The sequence below is a fragment of the Typopeltis vanoorti genome, chromosome 2 (assembly GCF_054136105.1).
Source record: "Typopeltis vanoorti isolate ZY-2024b chromosome 2, IOZ_Tvanoo_1.0, whole genome shotgun sequence".
NCBI lineage: Eukaryota > Metazoa > Arthropoda > Arachnida > Uropygi > Thelyphonidae > Typopeltis > Typopeltis vanoorti.
Genome location: NC_143550.1, coordinates 110917330 through 110939311, shown reverse-complemented (window position 1 = coordinate 110939311; position 21982 = coordinate 110917330). Strand labels below are relative to the sequence as shown.

General features: G+C 33.9%; 1 protein-coding gene across 1 annotated transcript in view; it reads right to left on the bottom strand.

Moving 5' to 3' along the window:
* Positions 1-7626: 7626 nt before the first annotated feature.
* The window catches only part of LOC150109336 (high affinity cationic amino acid transporter 1-like), a 219679-nt gene continuing 205323 nt past the window's right edge, over positions 7627-21982 (bottom strand). Inside the window, exon 14 of the mRNA XM_090402146.1 lies at positions 7627-8233. Within this exon, the coding sequence (XP_090258272.1) occupies positions 8073-8233 (161 nt within the window). The 3' untranslated portion in view covers positions 7627-8072. The remainder of the gene's footprint in view (positions 8234-21982) is intronic.

The window sequence follows — 21982 nt, the reverse complement described above, 5'->3', positions numbered from 1 at the left end:
TCCAGAAGTTTGCTCACTACAAAATAGATATTCTAGGAACCACTTCCGGTAAGGTCTATTATAGTGAAATATTAACTTTAACTGTGGAAACCCTTCGTGATAGAGAGTTGGAGATAGAAATTGTTTGAAAGATATTTTCAGCTATTAGATCCTGTAATATTTTGAACTTATAGCATGACTGAAAAATGTGTGAAAAATAATTAGATTGGATGTTCAGTTATATTCATTTAAGTGTAAAAACTTTATAACCCAGAAGCTAAGAAGGTGTATGTGAAGACTTGGAAGATTGTGCTAATGTAATTGACTTGACTTAATGTTTGACTTATTTCTATTGTTTAAAATTAGAAGTAAAATTTATGTAAATGTTATATGACCTATATTAAATGCTTTATTTGTTAGCCTAACTGTTGTATTTGCCTGAAATTCTTTTACTGCACCGTTCACAAAAATTCGAATCTAGCGGGAATCCCAAAGAGAGAAAATAAATACTTCGGCCTGAATGAATGAAAGGACTGCTAACTGATTTTGAATTGACCCTACTATTTCATATAGCCTTATCTAAGGATAGAGTGCCGCAGTATAATAGAAATTTCTCTACCCTTGGATCAGTGATCAATTTACAATCAGTTTCGTTTTATTTTATGAAAGTGACTTTTAGCAAGATGGCGGATTCGAACGTCAAGAGAATATGTCATGACAGAGTACATCATACTAAAGTTCTTATAATTCCAGTCTTCTGCGAGTGATAGTGAGCAGATTGCTGTTAAATGTAGTGTCCAGTGTAAGTAGGTGTTTGATAAATGGAAGTAATTCACCTGTATAATAAATAGGAATAGAATATCAAAAAAGGATAATTCGTTGTCTTTTTCTATTTCCATAATAAATTTAATTTGTGGATGTGGGTTGTTTATATTAGATAAAAAAAAGTAGGTAATGTCTCTTCATTATGGGATCAGATCACAAAAATGTCACAAACCCAAAATGAAGGCTGAGGATGTATGAATGAGAACAGGATGTCTTTTAAATGTTCTAAATGAAAGTTTGCGATTGCTGTAGAGAGTGGACTTCTTCCGGATATTTTATTTTGACAAACAAAATATCTGGAGTGATTAACAAATAATTTAACAAGAAAATAGAAGGTCGTGTCCCAATCCCAATTTCTCAAGAATTCTTAAGAAATATAATTTAGTTGCTACTTTTCTTTCTGTGAACAAATTATCATCACGGTTTCCATCTTCCAAAGATAAATCTTCTCCACTGAATCTTTCTGGTGTCTACCACGTTCCTTATGACCGTCATCATCATTCTTACTTTGGACAAACTAGATACCAGGGGCGGGTCATCCATAAGGGCTGCAGCCCCTCAAGCATAAAATGAAAGTTCCTGTTTTATTATAGCCATTCTTAAATTTTTATATATTTATCTAAAAAGTATTATTTTCTTCTTGTAATATAATACAACTCGATAGTATTTTATATAATTCATTTTGTAGCAATAGTTGTATTTTGCAATAATCAATGTACTGCGCAGGCTAGGGCTAGTATCAGTACTGGCTAGTATACTCAATGCTGGAGCTGCATACAATGCAGACTGCACCAAACTGCTACCTAGTGGGGATAACGCGTGATTTACATGTAGTTTGGGCTAGTAATATTGCAGCCTCACCACTACAAATTCTTACAAGCAGCTACTGCTGGACACTCTGTAAAAAAGAGAATACAAGAACAACAATCTTATATTAGTAGCAGTAAATCTGAAAAAATCTGGCTTAGCACAGCATGGAATAGATACAAATCATAACATCCTATGGTCTGAAACAAATTTACTTCATTGGTGTCACTATAAATTTCAATGATTGTTTAAAGAAAGAGTTCAGGCCTCACTTCACCATCTGAACTTAAACTGGAACGACTGCCTCTAGATATCTAAGATATGGGAAAGACTTATTCTAATCACACATCACTAAAGTTTTTTTGTTTTTTTTTAATACAGTTAATGAATAATTAATAACACAATGTTTCCTCAATTTCACCATTGTGTTGTTTTAAGTATAACATCACATGCCATTTACTGTTTCAAATCAACCCATTCCTCAACAATGATGACTGCCGTGTAATATTTATGCCGAAATATGTGGTGTTAAATAAATAATATTAGATATTTCCTTGTTTTTAATGTGAATTAAAGAAACCTCTCATGACAGAAGTATCTCTTAAAGAACAATTAGATAATCACAAGTGGTTATACAATGACTTTCATCTCTTTGTAAACCATGCAATAGATACCCCATTATGTTATAAAAAATCTAATTTTACAGCTTTGAATTTTGAGCACAATTTAAAAAAATAAAAAAATAAATAAATAAATAAAATGTGAATCTATAAATGGCCTCAAAATTGCAATTTTTAAAATAGGATCAAATGAAAACAGTTCAAGTACTAATAACATGAAGCTGCCTCTCATAGTTCAACGAAGTGGATTATTTATCTAATGTAAATTAAATAAACGAATTGCACGATAATTTTAATACATATATAAGTACATAAACAGTGAAAGATCTAGAAACGTACTAATAAATTAGATATATTTCAACTGTCCATTTTTTTTTAAAATATATTTTGAAAAACAAACTGACAAAACTAGATGACTAAATAAGGATTTGTTTTGGAAGAAACTAGTACTCAATTTTAAAGAGTGCAAGCAATTTAAATTTCCTGCAAATTCGTACGAATTTCATGCAATTTACTTCTGTTTTACAAATTATTATACATTCTTTTCTTCAAAGGATGCAACATTTTGCATTAAAGGAAAAACACCAAGCTGTCTGTCATTTCATTTATGTATGTGACAACTCAACATAAACTAGATTAAGTAAAAATCCTATGAATGATTTCAATACATGTATATCGTACAAGTTAAAAAGGTCTCCATGTCATGGATTTATATTTATAATAATGCAAACAGAAATAAATAACTAAAATTCTTCACTTTTATCATAACTATAAAGTTTCAAAAGGGATAGGGGATTGATAATAGGAAGCTGTTTCTGTTCACATTTGTTTCATTGTTTTATTATGAATAAGATGGGAGGGTAACTTATGTTTACTTTTTATTCCAAAGGAATTTAAATTCTGTAGTAGTAGCAATAATATAGTGTAATAATACTATAATTACTTTAGGAGAGATTTTTAAAATTACTTTTTTATTGGCATAATAATATTGATTAAATCAAAATCTAATAAATATTATAGTAGCAAAATCAGAAGCAATAAATCAGATAAACAAAGCATAATGAGGAAGTAACATAAAAAGTTTAATTAAAATTCATAATTCTGTTGGTATTTTGATTGCTATTGATGAAAGGTTGCAAACCTTTCATGGATAAAATGGCAGTCCTTGCATGGTAAACTAGCAGTGTGGTTGGGCTAAAAGATAATCCAAACCATACTCTCAGACCAATGGCACTTTTTAAAGCTACTTCATATAAACAGGATGATGGTGATCTTGCACTAGGCGATGAAATTCATGCACCACATAATATGTCATTTTTTTAGACAGATATATATTTCTAACTAAGAAAATTAATGGCTACAAAAATCATATATTTATGTAAAATCATGTAAAATCTAATAAATATTACAATAAAAAAATCAGAAGAGATAAAGAAAAGAATCAGATAAAACACTAAGATGGTATTTTTAAGATTTTGTTGAAGTTATATTATTGCCAGCAGTTAACTTATTTGCACAAAATAAATATTAGATTAGGAAGATAAGCATCAGATGTGAATTATTTTCACTGAATGCATTACAGTTCATTTAATAATTTTTTTTTTTTTTTGTAAAAAAATGGACAGTTTTAGTCATATCAAGTAGAGTTTTTTTAACAAAATGATTCAGAAAGATATTTTATGCTTGTGATTTTTCAGTGATATACTAAGAGGTATGTCAATAAACTTTTAGTAGATATAAGGAAATTCCAAAATTACAAGCATTTATCTCCATTTCACAATTTCCCACAGTTGTGAAATGGGGATAAATGTGAGTTGTATACCACGAGTGAAGAAGAGGACACAATTTGGAGTAAAGTGGATGACAAACAATATTAAACAGGAATTGCACATGAAAAAGAGGCTATGGAAGAGATATAAGGAGACAGGTGAAGAGAAGATGCATGAAGAATATAAGACAGGCCAGAAGAGTGACTAGTGTGGTAAGGAAAGCGAAACTGGAATATGAGAGGAGATTGGCCCTAAGATCCAAAGACAATCCTAGGGAATTTTTTAGCTATGTGGCCAATAAGAGGAGAAATGACTGTGGAGGAATGATATTGTGGGATAAAAATGGAAATAGAGTGACTGATGCAGAGGACATAGTGGAATTGTTCAATGAACACTTTATTGGAGTATTTAATTCTAGAGGAGCCAGTTTTAATGCTAGAGGGATAGGACTGGTTCGAGGTTTAGAGGTACAGGAGGAGAGTGTGTTTCAGATACTGAGTACTCTGGATGTCAGTAAAGCTTTGGGACTGGATGGTATTTCACCATGAGTTTTGAGAGAATGTGCTAGGGAACTGACAGTGCCTTAAACCTGGCTTTTCAATGAAAGTCTGGCTTCAGCAAAGGTGCCCAGGGAATGGAAGGAAGGTAAAATAGTGCCATTGCATAAGGGTGGTAACAGACTGGAAGTGTCTAATTATAGGCCAGTTTGTGTGTCATCAGTAGTTGTTAAGATCTTGGAGAAAGTAGTGAGGGACCGTATACAGCATTGGGCAGATGAGGGTAATGTTATCTGTGAGAGTCAACATGGATTTGTGAAAGGGCGCTCTTGTTTTAGCAATATGCTAGCCTTTTATAATAAAGTTAGAAGAACATTAGTTGAGCGAAAGGCATATACTGCAATTTTCTTAGACTTAGCAAAGGCATTTGACAGGGCGCCATATGATAAGTTGATATTTAAGTTGGAGCACATGGGTCTGGATGTCAGATTGGTCAACCGGATTCAGAATTGGCTGTCTGATAAGTATCAGAGAGTTGTGTATGGTGGAGCAGTTTCAAGGAGGCAGAGGGTTACAAGTGGGGTCCCACAGGGCTCAGCTAGGACCTAAATTGTTTAATCTTTATATCAATAACATTGCCAGTGGATTGCAAGGGGATATTCAGTTGTTTGCGGATGATGCGAATCTGGGAAGGATTATTAGTAATAGTGCAGATGTGGTAGCCCTCAAGAGGATTTGAATAAGCTAGATAGATGGGCAAATGAATGGGGGTGTCAGTTTAATGCAGCAAAATGTAAGGTCTTGAGGTTTGGGAAACATTGATGGGATGCTGCATACTCTATGGGAGGAGTTATACTGGAGGAAGTAGGGGAGACAAGAGATCTGGGGTTGATGATTGATAGAAACCTGAAATTTAGGAGACATATTGCAAAGGTGGTGAAGGTAACACAGAGGACTGCTGCAATTATGAAAAGGACACTGACCTGCAAAGATAAAAGGGTTATCATTCTGTTATAAAAGTCTCTGATCAGACCACACTTAGACTATTGTTCTCAGATTTGGTCCCCAGAATTTGAAGGGTATAAATTAACTGTGGAAAGGGTACAAAGGCAGATGACAAAGATGGTTTCAGGACTGTACAATTTTGGTTATGAGGATCGGCTGAGGGAATGTGGACTGCAGAGTTTGGTGGATAGAAGAAGGAGAGGTGATATGATTGAGACTTTTAAACTGTTGAGAGGTGGTTACAGGGTTGACACTGGGGAGTTCTTTCGCTTGGTTGAACAGCAGGAGGGAGTGATGACAAGAGGCCATCCCTGGAAGTTACGAAAGGAAACTGTGAGCAAGAGGGTGAGGAGTGGTTTCTTTGCATGGAGGGTGGTTGAACCGTGGAATGCATTGCCTGATGGAGTGGTGAGAGCGAGAACGGTCAATGAGTTTAAGGAGTGGTATGATAGACTTTGTGTTTCTTGGGGGGGGGACCTCCCCTCGATGAGTCTCGACAGACTTTATATTCTTAGGAAGGACCTCCCATGATGAGTCTTTTGACTCCATGGAGGCCTGAATAATAATAATAATAATTTCTGAGTAAAAAATTCAACCATGACAGTGCACAGTACTGGAGTTACTTCTGACAAAATTTGGCAGACCTTTGAATCAGTATTGATGAAACTGTGGTAATCACACTTTCAATGGAAGGGGAATTAAATTTAAAATGGAAGGGAAAATCTATTCAGAGACATAAATTACACGTTATCAAATGTTATATCTCACTAGCAGTGTAACTATCACAGTATAAAATGCCACAGTACTGAGTTGCTCAAGGAGCTTAGAAGGTTCAGTGAAAGTCTTTAGAGAATCTTATGGAAATTTCAAAGGATCCACCTGAATTTGGAGAGCCAGTGAAAGTTTGTTGTAGAAAGAGGACAAAAAAAAAATCATAGTTACACCACTGTTTCTTACAAATAAAGCATTACAAAAATATTTATTTTAAGTACAGAGATAAATTTTAAACAAGGAAGGATTGGATAATAATTTCTAAAACCAAGAAACATTCATAAAGTCCATACCACAGATTAGATGGTATACCATAAGAAATATGTGTAAAAAAATAGTTATAAATTTGTAGATAAATAACATTTACAACAAAAACACTTTCAATTGCAATAAACTTCACCAAATGCTGCTTTTGAAAGACATCAACAATTTAGAAATGTTCAAATTATGAATCATAACTAGAAAATATGCAACAATGTTTTTTAAAAAAAAAAAAACTCAACATCCTAATACACCAATATTCCAACTTTCTTATACTGAAAAGCTATAGAAAAAATATTTATTTTCTACAGTTTACCTTGACATTATATACAAATATTAATTAAAACATTCCTTAAAATGTTATATAAAATATCATTTCATATAAATTATATATGATGACATCAGAAGTTTATAATTTATAAAATTAGTTATCTTTGTACAAGATATTAATATCAGTGGAATTATATTGGATACAGAGAAAATTATATAATAATTATAAATATATAAATTACACAATAGCTGACTAGTGCCACATGGTTTCATTTTCTGCTTGTAATGGTTCTACATGATTTATTTGTTTGTTTGTTTTTTCGCAATGTTATATAGTTCATATACCATTGTGAAATAGTTCATATTTGCCTTTATTGTATTTATTTATATGTAGTTTTAATCCAGAAGAAGCCACAAGTATTAATGGCAAAACTAGTTGCAGTCATTATCTTTATATATTTACAATCAAAATAAAACCCAGTGTATTTTATTTTATAATTAGTGGAATTACTTCAACAACCACCATGGGAAAAATTCACATATGCCACAATTCTAGCATAAATCATTTAATTTGATTTCCTTATAAATTAAATTAATGAAATCTCTGAAAGTAATACAAATATGATTTGCTGCCAGTCAGAAACTTCTTTCCAAAAGTGCATTTTGGTGGGCTTTAATTACTTTGGTTCTTAGAAATGCATAGTTTTAAACACTACACAAAAATAGCTATATAAATATTACAAATGGAATGTTTAATTACATTTTAGCCAGAAACAACTGTCCCAAAAGAGCATTTCAGTAGGCTTTAAGTTGCTTTGGCTCTGAGTGATGCATAGTTCTAAAACTAAGCACAAAAATTGCTATAAAAATGTTTGTACAAATGGAATGCTCGATCACATTTTGGTTGCAAGAATGTTATTTTAATAAAGGAAAATCGTCCATTTGATTTTAACTATCATTTTACAAGATTAATATTAATGAAATTACTTGAAGAGCACCATAGAAAAAAATTTACATATGCTACAACTTTAGCATTAAATACTTTAAGTTATTTTCCTTATAAATTAAACTTAATAAAATCTTTTAAATTGGTACAAATATGTTCATTACTGTCAGAACTTCTGTTGTAAAACAGCATTTTGGTAGGCATTTTGGTTCCTTTGTTCTTTGTTTTCTTTGGTTCTAAGATATGCATAGTTCTAACACTATATACAAAAATCTGTACAAATGGAATGTTTAATTTATTTTAGCTGCAAGAAGTGCCTTTGTTATTTTAATAAAGGAGAATCATCCATTTGATTATTAACATCATCCTCATCTTCATCATCTTCATTGGAATTGTTACTTTCTGTTATAGATGGAAGGCCAGTTGTGCATACCATACGTTCACTACTGTGCCGAATTCCATATCCAAAATATATTAGAAAACCTAAATCGAAACAGCATGAATATAAATAACCAACTACAATTCAATATTGTGTAGCAGAGAGAGAGAGAAAAGAGAGAAATGATAAGATTCAGAAAAATTATATTATCATAATACATCCTGTTTAGTTTTCCAATATAATTTACCAATTTTGGGCACTGTTCTTAACTATGCATTCACTGTTGGAATTCAGTACTGCTGACTGTAGAAGCCTCATATTTATCAGTTTGTTGAATTTTTTTTTCCAATTATTTCTATATATAAAGGTTCAAATATAAATACCTTAGCACTGTGATCAACAAAAAATTGAAATTTGCCATCTTAAGCAAGAGAAAAATGCCAGTGGTGTATAAAGATGACCATTAACTGATCGGCTAGATTTTGACAAGAAATCTAGTATTTATGAAAGCACAGCACTACTTCAATAAAATACTATATTATTATCATTATTAGACCTCCAGGGAAGCAGGGACTCATCAAGGGAGGCCATACATCACTCACACTACTGTCATATCTTCTCTTAAAATTTATTCACATTATATGCAGTCACTACTCAACAGGCAAACTGTTGATTCACAGTTCTGTGAGATAAAAAACTGCAATTTCATGATAAACTTCAATTAGTATAATTTATTCTTTCTGTTATCTACTTTATAATGAGGAAAAATCCAAATTAAAATTATGGTATTTTAAAGGAGATTTTTAAAAAAATAAACACTCCAATTTTTATTTATTTATTTATTATTATTGGAGGCTTGATGTGGCTTGAAAAAGTTTCACATTTGTTCTCTAGTTGAACAAGGTAAATGCTTGTTCAAATAAAAAATACAACATATTATTATTATTATTACCACCCTAAGACCTCATGGAGTCAAAGACTCATACTCATCTGTGAGGTCCTTTTATCACACACACAGCTCATTACATCTTATCAATCTTTTGTCATACTCAACATTCCAGAGGTCAGAAACTACCTTAGTCAGTCTCCTTTGGACCCTTACCAACATCTCTTCATCCTTCTGAAAACCCGGTGACCAAATCTGGGCATAACAGTCCATGTGTGGCCTAATCAAAACCTTATACAACGGAACAAGAATCTCCCTACTTCTACACGTCAGTGTCCTCCACATCATTCCCAGAAGCCTTTGTGTTGTCTTCAAAATTTTGGCTATGTGTCCCATAAATTTTAGATCCTTATCCACTATCACTCCCAGATCTCTTATTTCCTCTACCTCCAACAATATATTCTCACCAAGCATAAATTCTGCATCCCATCTTTGTTTTCCAAATTTTAAAACCTTACATTTTGCAACGTTGAACTCACATTCCATTTCCGTGCCCAATCACTCAATCTATTCAATTCTTCCTATAAGGCCACAACATCTTCACTACACTTCATGGTTCGTCCCAACTTTGCATCATCTGCAAACAACTGAATATCCCCATCCAAATCTTCACCTATATCATTAATATACAAGTTAAACAGTAATGAACCTAAAACAGACTCCTGAGGCACTCCACTAGTGACTGAAGTGCCTCAGGAGTCTGGATTACTTTTCCTGGATATCGCTCCTCCATACACAACTTATTGATACCTATCAGATAGCCAGTCTCCAATCCAATGCACCAATCTAATATCCAACCCCATCTGCTCCAGTTTGACTGTCAACCTATCATGAGGTACTCTATCAAAAGCCTTTGCAAAATACAAGTATATTACTTTGTATCCTTTTCCTCTGTCCAAGGAAGCAGTCACTTTATTGTAATAAGTAAGTAGATTACTAAAACATGACCTCCCTTTAGCAAATCCATGCTGTCCATCAAAGATAATACCATTGTATCAACCCAACTCTGGATCCTAGTTCTCACAAGCTTCTCCAACAACTTAACCACAACACCTGACACACAGATAGGCCTATAATTTGATGCTCGAGTTCGATCACCTCCTTTATGAAGTGGCACAATCTTGCCCTCCTTCCACTCCTTACGAACTAGACCGAGTGCAAGACTCATATTAAAAAAATATGTGAAGGCAGATGTCAACTCCCTGGCACATTCCTTCAGAATACGTGGTAATATATTATCAAGTTCCACAGCCTTATTTACATCTAGTTTACTCAACTCCTCAAACACCTCTTGCTCACTTACAATCAGTCTCTCCTCCCCATCATCAATTGCTCTCAATCTCTCCATAAAGTCACATTCACAAGATTGAAAGATCTCTATGAACTGCTCATCACCACACATTCTGCAACAGCTGTCTTTATACCATTTTCTCCAATCAATGTCATCCTTCTATAATCATTCTTTCTTTTGCTGGCTACATATCGAAAGAACTCCCTAGGATTCTTTTTGGCTTCATTAGCCAACTACTGTTCATACCTCTCTTTAGCTACCCTCACCAACCAAGTCACCCTCCTTGCTTGGTCTTTGTAGACCTCATGGAATTGGTTATTTCCACTTCTCTTATGCTGCTTCCACAATGCCCTTTTTCTCTGTATCGCATGCTTAACTCTTTATTCATCCATCTTACACCCACCTTATTTAACCTTCTCACCCTTGGAATAGATTTAGACATTGCATCTACTAAACAGTTTTTGAAAATCCCCTAAGCTGCATTGATCTCTTTTCCAGCTAACTCCTCATAAAACCTATAGGTTTACAATAGAAAAAAAAAATGATAAAACACAAATGAAGAGATTTTTGCTTGGTTGAATTGCATATGGTAGCATAAATAAGTTATATTCTTGTTTAAATCCATAAGACATTCAGTAATATGCGAACAAGACTAACATATATAAGCATTCATTTTCTTTTTTAAGAAAAAACCACCAGATATATATTTCTGTCATTGTTGGGACTGAAATATGTATCTTCTGGCAATGCTCTTAAATATGCCATCAATATGAGTCATAATTTAAGAGCCAAAATGAGTTTGCAGTAGAAAAACAATGATGCACTACATTATAACTCTTCTTCTTCTACAGCTTCTCCCACTTAAGTGGGGTCACTGTTTGTTATGAGTCTCCTCCACGCATTCCTGTCTTGGGCTGTCACCACATCCAAGTTCTTCATCTTCAAGTCCTCTTCTACCAGCTCCCTCCATCTCTTCTTTGGCCGCACACGCTTCCGCCTTCCTTGCACATCCATCTGCATGACCCTTCTTCCCACATATTCGTCCTCCCTCCTCATCACACGACCAAACCATCTCAACCTTGCCTCCTGTATTTTCGCTCCTAAGTTCGTAACTCTCACTGTTCCCCTGACATAGTCATTTCTCAGATGATCCTTTCTGGTCACACCGCACATCCACCTAAGCATTCTCATCTCTGCTACTTCCATCCTGCTGATGTTATTTTTCCTCAGGGCCACAGTTTCTATAGCATATGTCATAGCTGGCCTCACTACTGTCCTATAAATTTTGCCTTTCAGATTGATCGGCACCCCCTTATCGCATAACACTCCAGCCATCTCCCTCCAGTTCCTCCAACCCGCTTGAATCCTGCATCCCACTTCCTTCTCAGCTCCTCCATTATGATGCACTACATTATAACTAAACTCTGGATTTTGACATAGCTATGGAAAGTTTTTCATCTCTGACTGAATCAGTAAGTTCAAACAGTGCAATCAAGTCAGTAAAAACCTAATAGAACACTAATAAAAGGCAAAGATAACGTTTTTTCCTCATCCACTTGGCATTATGTTTTTTTTTAATTAGTGTAACAGCAAGTCATGCTGAAGATATGCTCATTAAATTCTAAATGATCACAACAACACATACTTCTAGAAACATATTATTATATGAGCATCTCCATGAACTCAATGTAAGTTCATGGAGATTTCAAGAAGCTTGCACCAGGCATTATTCATACAATACCTGTCCTAACATCCATATGCTCTCGAAGCATCACAACTACCTGTGGCAACAGATTCTGCTCATCTACTACTCTGCAAGCAAAATATTTAGTCCTCATACCCTTTGCCAACCTCTTTCACACACAACTAGGAATGACCTCTCTCTCTCACTTCCGGTCATATAGTTAAACTTTTTTTCTGCATCAATCCTATAAAGTCCCTTTAGTAATTTATGTTTCTATCATTTCTCCTCTTTTCTGTCTATCAACAATGCTTCATAGCTTACACACCTTTGCTCTATTCTCAAAAGGAACATTTTCCACAGACCTGCACTATTTTGGTCATCTACTTCTGGGTGTTTTCTACTACTTTTTCATCCCTAAGAAATTCAGGTGAGCATTGTAACGCTATCTCACACATACAACTTCAGGTCTATCTCTGTAAGGAGCATGACAAAGACATGCACCATCTTTGTGCATTCACTTCTAGATCCTCTCCACCACCACTCATCATGCAAAAAACCCATGTGATCAAATCTATGCATGGTACTTCAAATGAACACACTTCATTTCTGCATCCAAGTGATCCTTTAAACTATTCTGTACACTTTTGCAATATGTCCTCTGAACTTCAACTCCATATTTACCTCAAATTCCTAGCCTTATCACTTAAACAGCAGCTCCTATTTATCTCTATAAGTATCCTCTATCCAAGTCTCAATAAAAACAATTTTTGGCCAACCTGAACTAATAATATCAGACACTCCTCCCACTTATGTCTGATGCTTCTGGCATTTGTATACACAAAACAGAATATGTCCTTGAATCTTGTAATGACATCCCATTCAGATTCAAGACCCAAGAAGCTCTTTTCAGTAGCTTTCTTTAATCAACTCCATTTTCACAGCCACTTATCTTTCTCATACTGTCTTACCACAAGGGTGCCTACAACACATGTACGCCTCTTAATAGTTTCATTAATTTTGCATCTTCAAATTCTCACTGAACAGCACTTTATACAGACACCACTACCATAGCCAACTTCCTGATTTTTTTTATGTGATTCCTACTCATGAAAAGTTACAAAGCTTATGGTACATTAGTACCATTTGAAGGATAAGGATTTTTTTCTATTTTTTAATTTTATAATTTTTTATATTCTTATTTAATTTTTACATAGTCGGGACACCCACTTTAGAAACCAAACATGGAACTTATTCAAGCCACTTCAGACCTCCAATAAGCAGGATGGCGATGAAATTATGAATAGTGGGTGATGAAATTTATCTCCCACATAAAAATCATATGCACCTAACGTGAGATGTACATGATACCATGGTAACAATGTAAACTTTCCAAAGTAGTTTTCATCTCAAATTTTAAACTAAAAACTAATCTGTTATCTGTCAGTGTGATATTGTCAAATCTTATATTTCAGTCTTGTAATGTACTTCTAACAACATCAATCCACCTATATCTTGGCCTGGCATCAAACACCTATTCTGCTAACCTTTCCTTTCTCATTATATTTACAGAGGCCATGCAACCTTGAAACTCCTACCTACATATTCCTGAATGCTAATAATGTGATTTCCTTCCTAATATCTTAATTTTTAATATGATTCTGCCATTGTGGTCATCTGTTCACTCTAATTTTTCTTTAAAACTTTCATTTTTCAGATTCAAAAGTTAAAATTGGTTTGAATGTGGTCTTGTATAAAGCTAGCTTGGCGATTTTACTAATTTCTCTTCAATATTCATGTGGAATATATGAATTTTAGTAATTCATATATTCCACATGAATTGATTCAATTAACTCCCCAGCCAACTAGCTTTATGTATTGTTAGTTACTTACACATTTATGCCATCGTTACTAAAAAGTGCATAAATAGCTAAAACATTTTACTTGTTCTATAGATTTTTAATTCAGGAAGCACCTAATATTTTCGATGTTCCTGCCTGTTTGCATGGTCTATCTTTTTATTGCTGATTATCATACCAAATCTGTTATAGCAGTTATTCAATTTAGTTAGAGAATCCTGCAGACATGTAATAGATTTATGTAAAAATAACATATCAACATAAAATAAAGAGCTGAGATTAACATCTTAAATTTTGATATCATGTCACTTTCTTTCTTTTTTTCTTCTTCTTTCTTTCTTTTAATGCCACTTTCCTTCATATTGTGATCCATATATATAAATATGTAATGAATAACAGTGGAGATAGTGTGCACTCTTGTTTTACACCTGATTTGGCATCAAACCATCTTTCTATACCTCCTTCAGTTCTAAATGCTGACTTACAACTCAAATATATAAATCTACAAAACTTAAATATAGACCCTGGTTATATTCCTGTGAATATAACAAGGATCTGTCAGGATCAGATCTTCACTTTAAGCCAAATGAACAATTTGTGAATTGTTAATTAATATATAAAAAAGGCAAATTAAAGTTAAGTTTTCAACAGATAACTTTAATCTAGATAATTAGTCCAGGAATTCACAAGTCTCACTTTATAACACAGAGATATTATGATACAACATAATGAATCCAACTCCAAGGACCTATCAGAGTGCATATAGCATGCACTATCCAAAATGGCATTGAACTTTTTAAACTACTGCCAACAGTACTAGTCTGAGGAAACAGCTTCCTAATGACAATTTCTCTGAACTTCATAGCAGGGATGGTACAATGAAGTGCAGCATTCTTATGAAAATCTCAAAACTAAAACTTAATCAGATCAAGTTTGGGTTCATAAATTGTGTTTCTACTGTTTCTAAGTATAACACTTCAGACAATGTGTCATACAAATGATATCTGACATTTATTGTGAGTTGCATACATTCAATGATAATGAAAAACATGCAGTTGTCTTATGAACAGTGGAATAGGTAGCCACTGCTGTAAGCACAATTTGCATATTCAGAGATAATTCTGCTACCTTTTGGAGTCGTGATGGAATGGGAATGATGTAACTATTCTTCAAGGTTTTCCAATTCCCACCTGTCACCTTCTTGACATGTTGCATCTTTGACTGCATAATCAACTCTGTCTTTCACTCAATAGACACAGTGGCACATAGAGGATTTAAAGGATTTGCTCTTTGAATTATGACAGAGTTCCATTTTGATGATACTGTCATAAGTAGAAAATCACTATATGAACCATAAGGATATGTTCAAAATTAACATGCTCGAATGATAAAATGTGTAGGTGTGTTTTATTTTGCAACAAATTATTATTTACACTTTGTTTATAGTGAAATAACACAATGTACAAATTATAGCATGACATTGCAGAATCTCAATGTAAATATGGACATGGGATGATGGGATATCAACTCATGTTTTACTAGTATGTGCAAGGGAATGGCAATGCATCTAATTATGCTATTTAAGCCTCAGCTATGACAGAATTCCAAGGGAGTGGAAAAATGGCAAAATAATTCCTTAGGGATGTTCTAAGATTGCTTTAGTAAATTATAGACAAATGAGTATCTCAGGAGTAATTGTAAAATTACTAGAAAAGTTAGCTAAAAAGAGAATTCAAGAATTGGTAGATTAGAATATGATACTCTGTGAAGGGGAAGCACGGCTTTGTGCAGAGTCAGTCTTCCTTTGGTAATTTACTAACTTTTTATAACAGAGTAACAGCTAAGTTGAATAAAGCAAATGGCCACAAGATGATTGCACTGAATTTTGCAAAGGCATTTGAGAGAATACCACACTGAACTGTTATGCAAATGAGAACAAATGGGTATGGACATGACACTGGTTATGTAGATACAATGGTGGCTCATGGAGAGATACCAAAACATAATATATGGAGGAGCAGATCCAGTAGAAAGCAGGTGACTAAGTGGTGTGCTGCCAGGTTCCGTCTTAGGACCACTACTGTTTAATTAGTACATAAATGATATAGGAAATAATCTGAAGGGAAATATTCAGTTAATTGCTTATGATGCAAAATTGGGTAGAGTAATAGTATCAAAGTGATGTCGAGAGCTTGCAGGATAGTTCACAGGATTGAATAGGTTGTCAGTAAGGCCAAAGAATAATGGATATCAATTTAATGTGGAGAAATGTAAAGTTATGCAGTTTGATTAACTATTCATCATCAAATTCCTGACATATATCCCTCAGTGGAGTGTATAGGATATTATGATAGTACTACATGAGAAAGTTACATCATCACTAACTTCTATTGACAATTTTCCTCCAAATTAATCTGTTATTTGTCAACATTCCAATATTATCAGATCTTATATTTCTGTCTTCTAAGGCACTTTTTACTGTATTATCAATCCATTTAGATCTTGTTGTTCTTCTGGGTCTTTTTCCTATGATCCTGGAAAAGCACACTTGTTTTGTTAGCCTTTCCTGTTTAAGTGGCCATACCACCTGAGATTAACTCTGCTAACACATTCCTGAATGCTACAATGTGGCAAGTTCTTTCCTAATATCCCAGTTTTTAATATGATACTGCCATTGATGCCATCTGTTCAGTCCCCCTAATCTTTCTCAGGACTTACATATCTGTGGTCTCCATCTTTGATTAAGAGTTTTATTTCTAACCCAGTTCTCAGATATATAAGTCAAAACTGGTTTGAACACTGTCTTGTATACAACTAGTCATTCTTAATATGATGCTGTCGCTGATACCACCTGTTCAGACCCCTAATTGTTCTCAAGGGCTCTCATATCTGTGGTCTCCAATCTTTGATCAAAAGTTTTATTTCTAACCCAACTATCAGATCCATAAGTTTCACTGTCAGTTCCCCATTCTGATATTAGCCCATATCACCCTACTTGATATTGCCTGCCATTCAAGAAAATTATCCTTATATTCAGTGTTGAATATACAGCTGCTACTCTTTTTCTCTGACTGCCATTGCCTGAATACAACATCTTGTATTTGTTGCTAAGAAAGAGCTCAACTGTTTTTGTCTTCTCTGTTTCAGTATAACACCTATTATGTCTATCTGGTATTTATCCAATTCTTCTGCTAGTTCCATTTCTTTTCCATTGATGGAGCCAATCTTGATCTCTGCTGAGTTGGGATTTGTTCTGGTAGCTTTCTATTTGCTGATCATCCTAGCTCCCCTGACAAAAACAATGAGGACCTTGTTTAACCAAGCAACACCAGCTGACATGAAATTGTAGCATGTTGTGCAATAATTTTTCATTATGGTTTAAGCCAATAAGAATACAATTTGGTGTTGGCTAAATCCCAAATTGCCAGACCATTCTTGTTCATTCAGTATTTAGGTAGATAACTAACAGGGAACAGCATGAGAAGGTGAGGACTGGACATTAGGTCACAAGCCCTGGTTGGTTTTCAGAATTCCTTAAAAGGCTATGCATAGGTGTTCTCCCAGTTATCCAGCTTTGAACCATAAGCACCCTATAAATTATGAAATTTTGGCAAAGATGGGATTCAAACCCATGCAGGGAAATTCCAATGGAATTTCAGTCTATTGCCTTAACCACTCAGCCACCTCGTCCTGTATACAGTTGAAGCTTAGAGGGAATATTTCTAAGGCTGCCAAGATAGTTCATAAGATTACCTGACTATTGAAGAAACACTAACAAATAGAGATAAGGAAGTTGGTATTCCTCTTTATAAGACTTTGATATGTCTCCATCTGGATTATTGTACTCAGGTCTGGTCTACTGGGTTTCTTGGAGACGAGGAAATAGTGGAAAGAATTCAGAGGTGAATGGTCTGTGGAATGCCCATATGAGAGGATTTATGGGTTGCAGAAGTTAAAAGAGGAGACGTGATAGTATAGAAACCATTTAAGTAACTTAAAGTGCTTTATAAGACTGATGCAGGAGAACTGTTTCAGTATTAGAGGGGACAGAACAAGAGATCATCTCTGGAAGTTGAGTAAGAGTGTAGTTAGTAGGGGTGTAAGAACTAGAGTTTTCACTTCGAGAGTGGTGAATTAATGGAATGCTTTGGCCAGAGTCATTTGGGAGCACTTTGTCTGTTAATAGGTTCAAAAAGAGGTATGAGACATACACACAAATTACTGTATACAGTGCTCCAGTGTAATAATGAAACACGGGTATACAGTTTTCCATGTGTGTGCTTACAAGTAAAATAACCAGCTAGAAATACATGGAACAAGAGTAATTCTTCAAAGTTGATGCTTTATTAATTAGGCAATTCATTGGAAGAGGTTGGGAGGCTACGTCATCATTTTGAGGATTGTTCACCAGATGCACAATTTTGTGGAAGGTCTACACTCATCTTCAGAAGGTTAAGCAACAGCAGGAGAAAGCTTTAAAAATATATACAATTACATCCAATTTAGTCTGCATAGTTTGCCTTTTCTATCTTCATCATTCTCTATGCTTTGATTAATCTCTCCATGTTGTGATCCATTTCTTCAAATAATTAAATTGCCTATTAAAAGTAGCAGTTGCATGTGCGCATTTTTTCACTGTAAACTTTTTTTTGAGTGCTTGGCTTCTTATTCTTTCTCCCCAATCTCTTCTTACTTTTCTGCAACTTTGTGTGCTTCTAGCTCTTTAAAAAGTTTCCATTTGAAAGCTCTTCCACCACAGCTTCTACCAACTGTTCTACATCTTCATCTCTCTAATTAGCAGCACTATCTTGTTGTCAGTCTCTTTTAAAGCTTTGTCTTTGCTGAATCCTCTGAATGTATGAACATGTTTTCAGCAGCTTCTTCCAAACTCCATTAATACACTCTGCCATCATCTCACTCCATGCTACATCTACATTCTTTATACAATGCACGTTATTATATTTCTTCCAAAAGTTTCTGAGGATTTTCTCACCCTCAGTGAGAAAACCAGGAGTATCAGCAATAGCCTGAGCAAAAGTATTTCTTAAATAATATGCCTTAAAGGCAGCAATAACACCCTGGTCCATAGGTTGCAAGATTGAGGTGGTACTTCATGAACATGTTAATGTATGGCTAGCCTAAATATGAGTGGCTGTAAGTCACATACATCAAAAGTTGAGGAATGACTAGGTTCTTGTTTTTTTACATTCAATATAAGGAATCTAAAATGTCATTAAAATATTTAATTAATGATCATGTGAAATAGTTGATTTTTATGTTTTATTGTGTTTTTCTAAGAAAATTAGCATTTTATAGTTCATTTTTATGTTTTCAATACACTTTTTTTTTTTTTGAGATACTGCAATATTAAATAGTGTTGTAAAATGGCACCAAAAATGAACAAGAATTGAATAGCAACAAAATGGAATGCTAACAAAAACAGCACAGTTGAAAACAAGATGGCTTGTCAGAAGAGAAATTTGAGGATATTGAAAATTAACCTCAGAAATTGCAAAATGAAAGCAGATTATTAGACGGATGATGATGCAGGAATTACAAAAACTAAAAAGGCATTTAAAGGAGCATAGAAAGGGCAAGAAATTTAAGCAACAAAATGAGAAACAACAAAACACAAAATCTGGTTAAAAAAAAAAATATTGCATAATGAAAATTAGGTAGGTAAAAGTCAATTATAAAAAGGACATTATTTGATATGGTGATTCCATCATAAAACATGCCATTAATGACTGGTTCTTACTTTTAGTTTTCATGAAACAAAATTCAAAATTATAACAAACATACTGATAAAAGAAGTAAAATACATGGTAATTCTAGTAAGTACAAATGATTTAACTAACAATAAGTTAAGTATGAGAGAGGATATGAAAGGATTGTTGGAATAAGCAAGAATGAAGAGTGAGAAAGTGAAAATCATTACCATATTACCTAGATATGATGAAATGAATTAAGAAGAAGAAGGGCTATGATGGCAAATGGTATGATGCCTAGGCTATGTAGAAGGAATGGATGAGAGTTTTTGGATGTGTGAGTGAGTCTGAGGGAAGAATACATTTGTATAAGAGGGATGGCATACACTGAATGCATTTGGTATCAAGAGTCTAGCGAAATTATTAATAATTTCTAACGAAATTATTAATAAATTCTAGAAATTTTATGTAATCTTGGTGTTCTTGGATTCTGATTTTAGTAGAACAGCTAGTCTGCTCATAACAGCACAGTTGACATGAGCAAGGTACTTAATAAAAAAAAAAAAAAACAGGTAAGGATAACAGAGGCAATTTACCTTTAGTGGGTGGTAGGAAAGAATATAACTTTCAAGTAGGCATGAGAAAGTAGTGTACACATTGTATTTTCAGAGAATACTTGCTATTTGTTCAGAAGTCTCTTTAAGGCAGTTATGGAAATCTTCTTAACATCAGATTGTAGCCTGGCTGAAGGATGATAATTATCAATTATTTTCTGGATGGTGATTTCTTTACATCCATTAGATGATGTGATTCTTCTTTAATTCTTCTAATAAAAAAGGTCCAAAGAAAAAATTGTGCATGTTCTGTGTGCAAAACTATTGATAATACCTGTCTTTTGCAAAGGAGAATGGTGTAAAGCAGGATGGACACACCTGCCAGTGAAGATATCTGGGTCAGAGGGTTTAAGCCTTGCTTCTCTTGACATCCACACTAGATAGGCTTCATTGTAATCAAAGATACTGCACTACAGTAGATTTAAAGTCAACTGTCTATTCCTTGAAATGTGCAAAACACTGTGTTATTGACTTAATCTTTATCGAACAGACTGCATAACCTATCTCCAAGTACTGGGAAGTAATCATCATAAATTGTTCATATATATATATATATATATATATATATGATCATCATTTATATTGACTTGGTGAGTAGATATGTTAATGTTTTTTGACTGACTGAAACCGAGAAAACAGATAAGTTAATTTAATGAACACACAACATGTTTTGTCAAAAATGACTTCTTCAAGTGTGGAAACACTTAAAGAAAATGAAAAAACCATATAAACACTGTACCATTATAATAACAGACTTGTAAACTGAAGTTGTTTGAATTTGAATCGTTATAGTCTGTGCAGTAGTTCTATTGTTGTTCATGTGCGAGCATATGAGTTCACGCGCACGCCAGTATCTAATGGTAGAACTCGTATAGTTGAATCCAAAGAAAAAAAAAAGTAGTGTACACATTGTATTTTCAGAGAATACTTGCTATTTGTTCAGAAGTCTCTTTAAGGCAGTTATGGAAATCTTTTTAACATCAGATTGTAGCCTGGCTGAAGGATGATAATTATCAATTATTTTCTGGATGGTGATTTCTTTACATCCATTAGATTATGTGATTCTTTTTTAATTCTTCTAATAAAAAAGGTCCAAAGAAAAAATTGTGCATGTTCTGTATGCAAAACTATTGATAATACCTGTCTTTTGCAAAGGAGAATGGTGTAAAGCTGGATGGACACACCTGCCAGTGAAGATATCTGGATCAGAGGGTTTAAGCCTTGCTTCTCTTGACATCCACACTAGATAGGCTTCATTGTAATCAAAGATACTGCACTACAGTAGATTTAAAGTCAACTGTCTATTCCTTGAAATGTGCAAAACACTGTGTTATACTTAATCTTTATCGAACAGACTGCATAACCTATCTCCAAGTACTGGGAAGTAATCATCATAAATTGTTCATATATATATATATATATATATATATATATGATCATCATTTATATTGACTTGGTGAGTAGATATGTTAATGTTTTTTGACTGACTGAAACCGAGAAAACAGATAAGTTAATTTAATGAACACACAACATGTTTTGTCAAAAATGACTTCTTCAAGTGTGGAAACACTTAAAGAAAATGAAAAAACCATAAAAACACTGTACCATTATAATAACAGACTTGTAAACTGAAGTTGTTTGAATTTGAATCGTTATAGTCTGTGCGGTAGTTCTATTGTTGTTCATGTGCGAGCATATGAGTTCATGCGCACGCCAGTATCTAATGGTAGAACTCGTATAGTTGAATCCAAAGA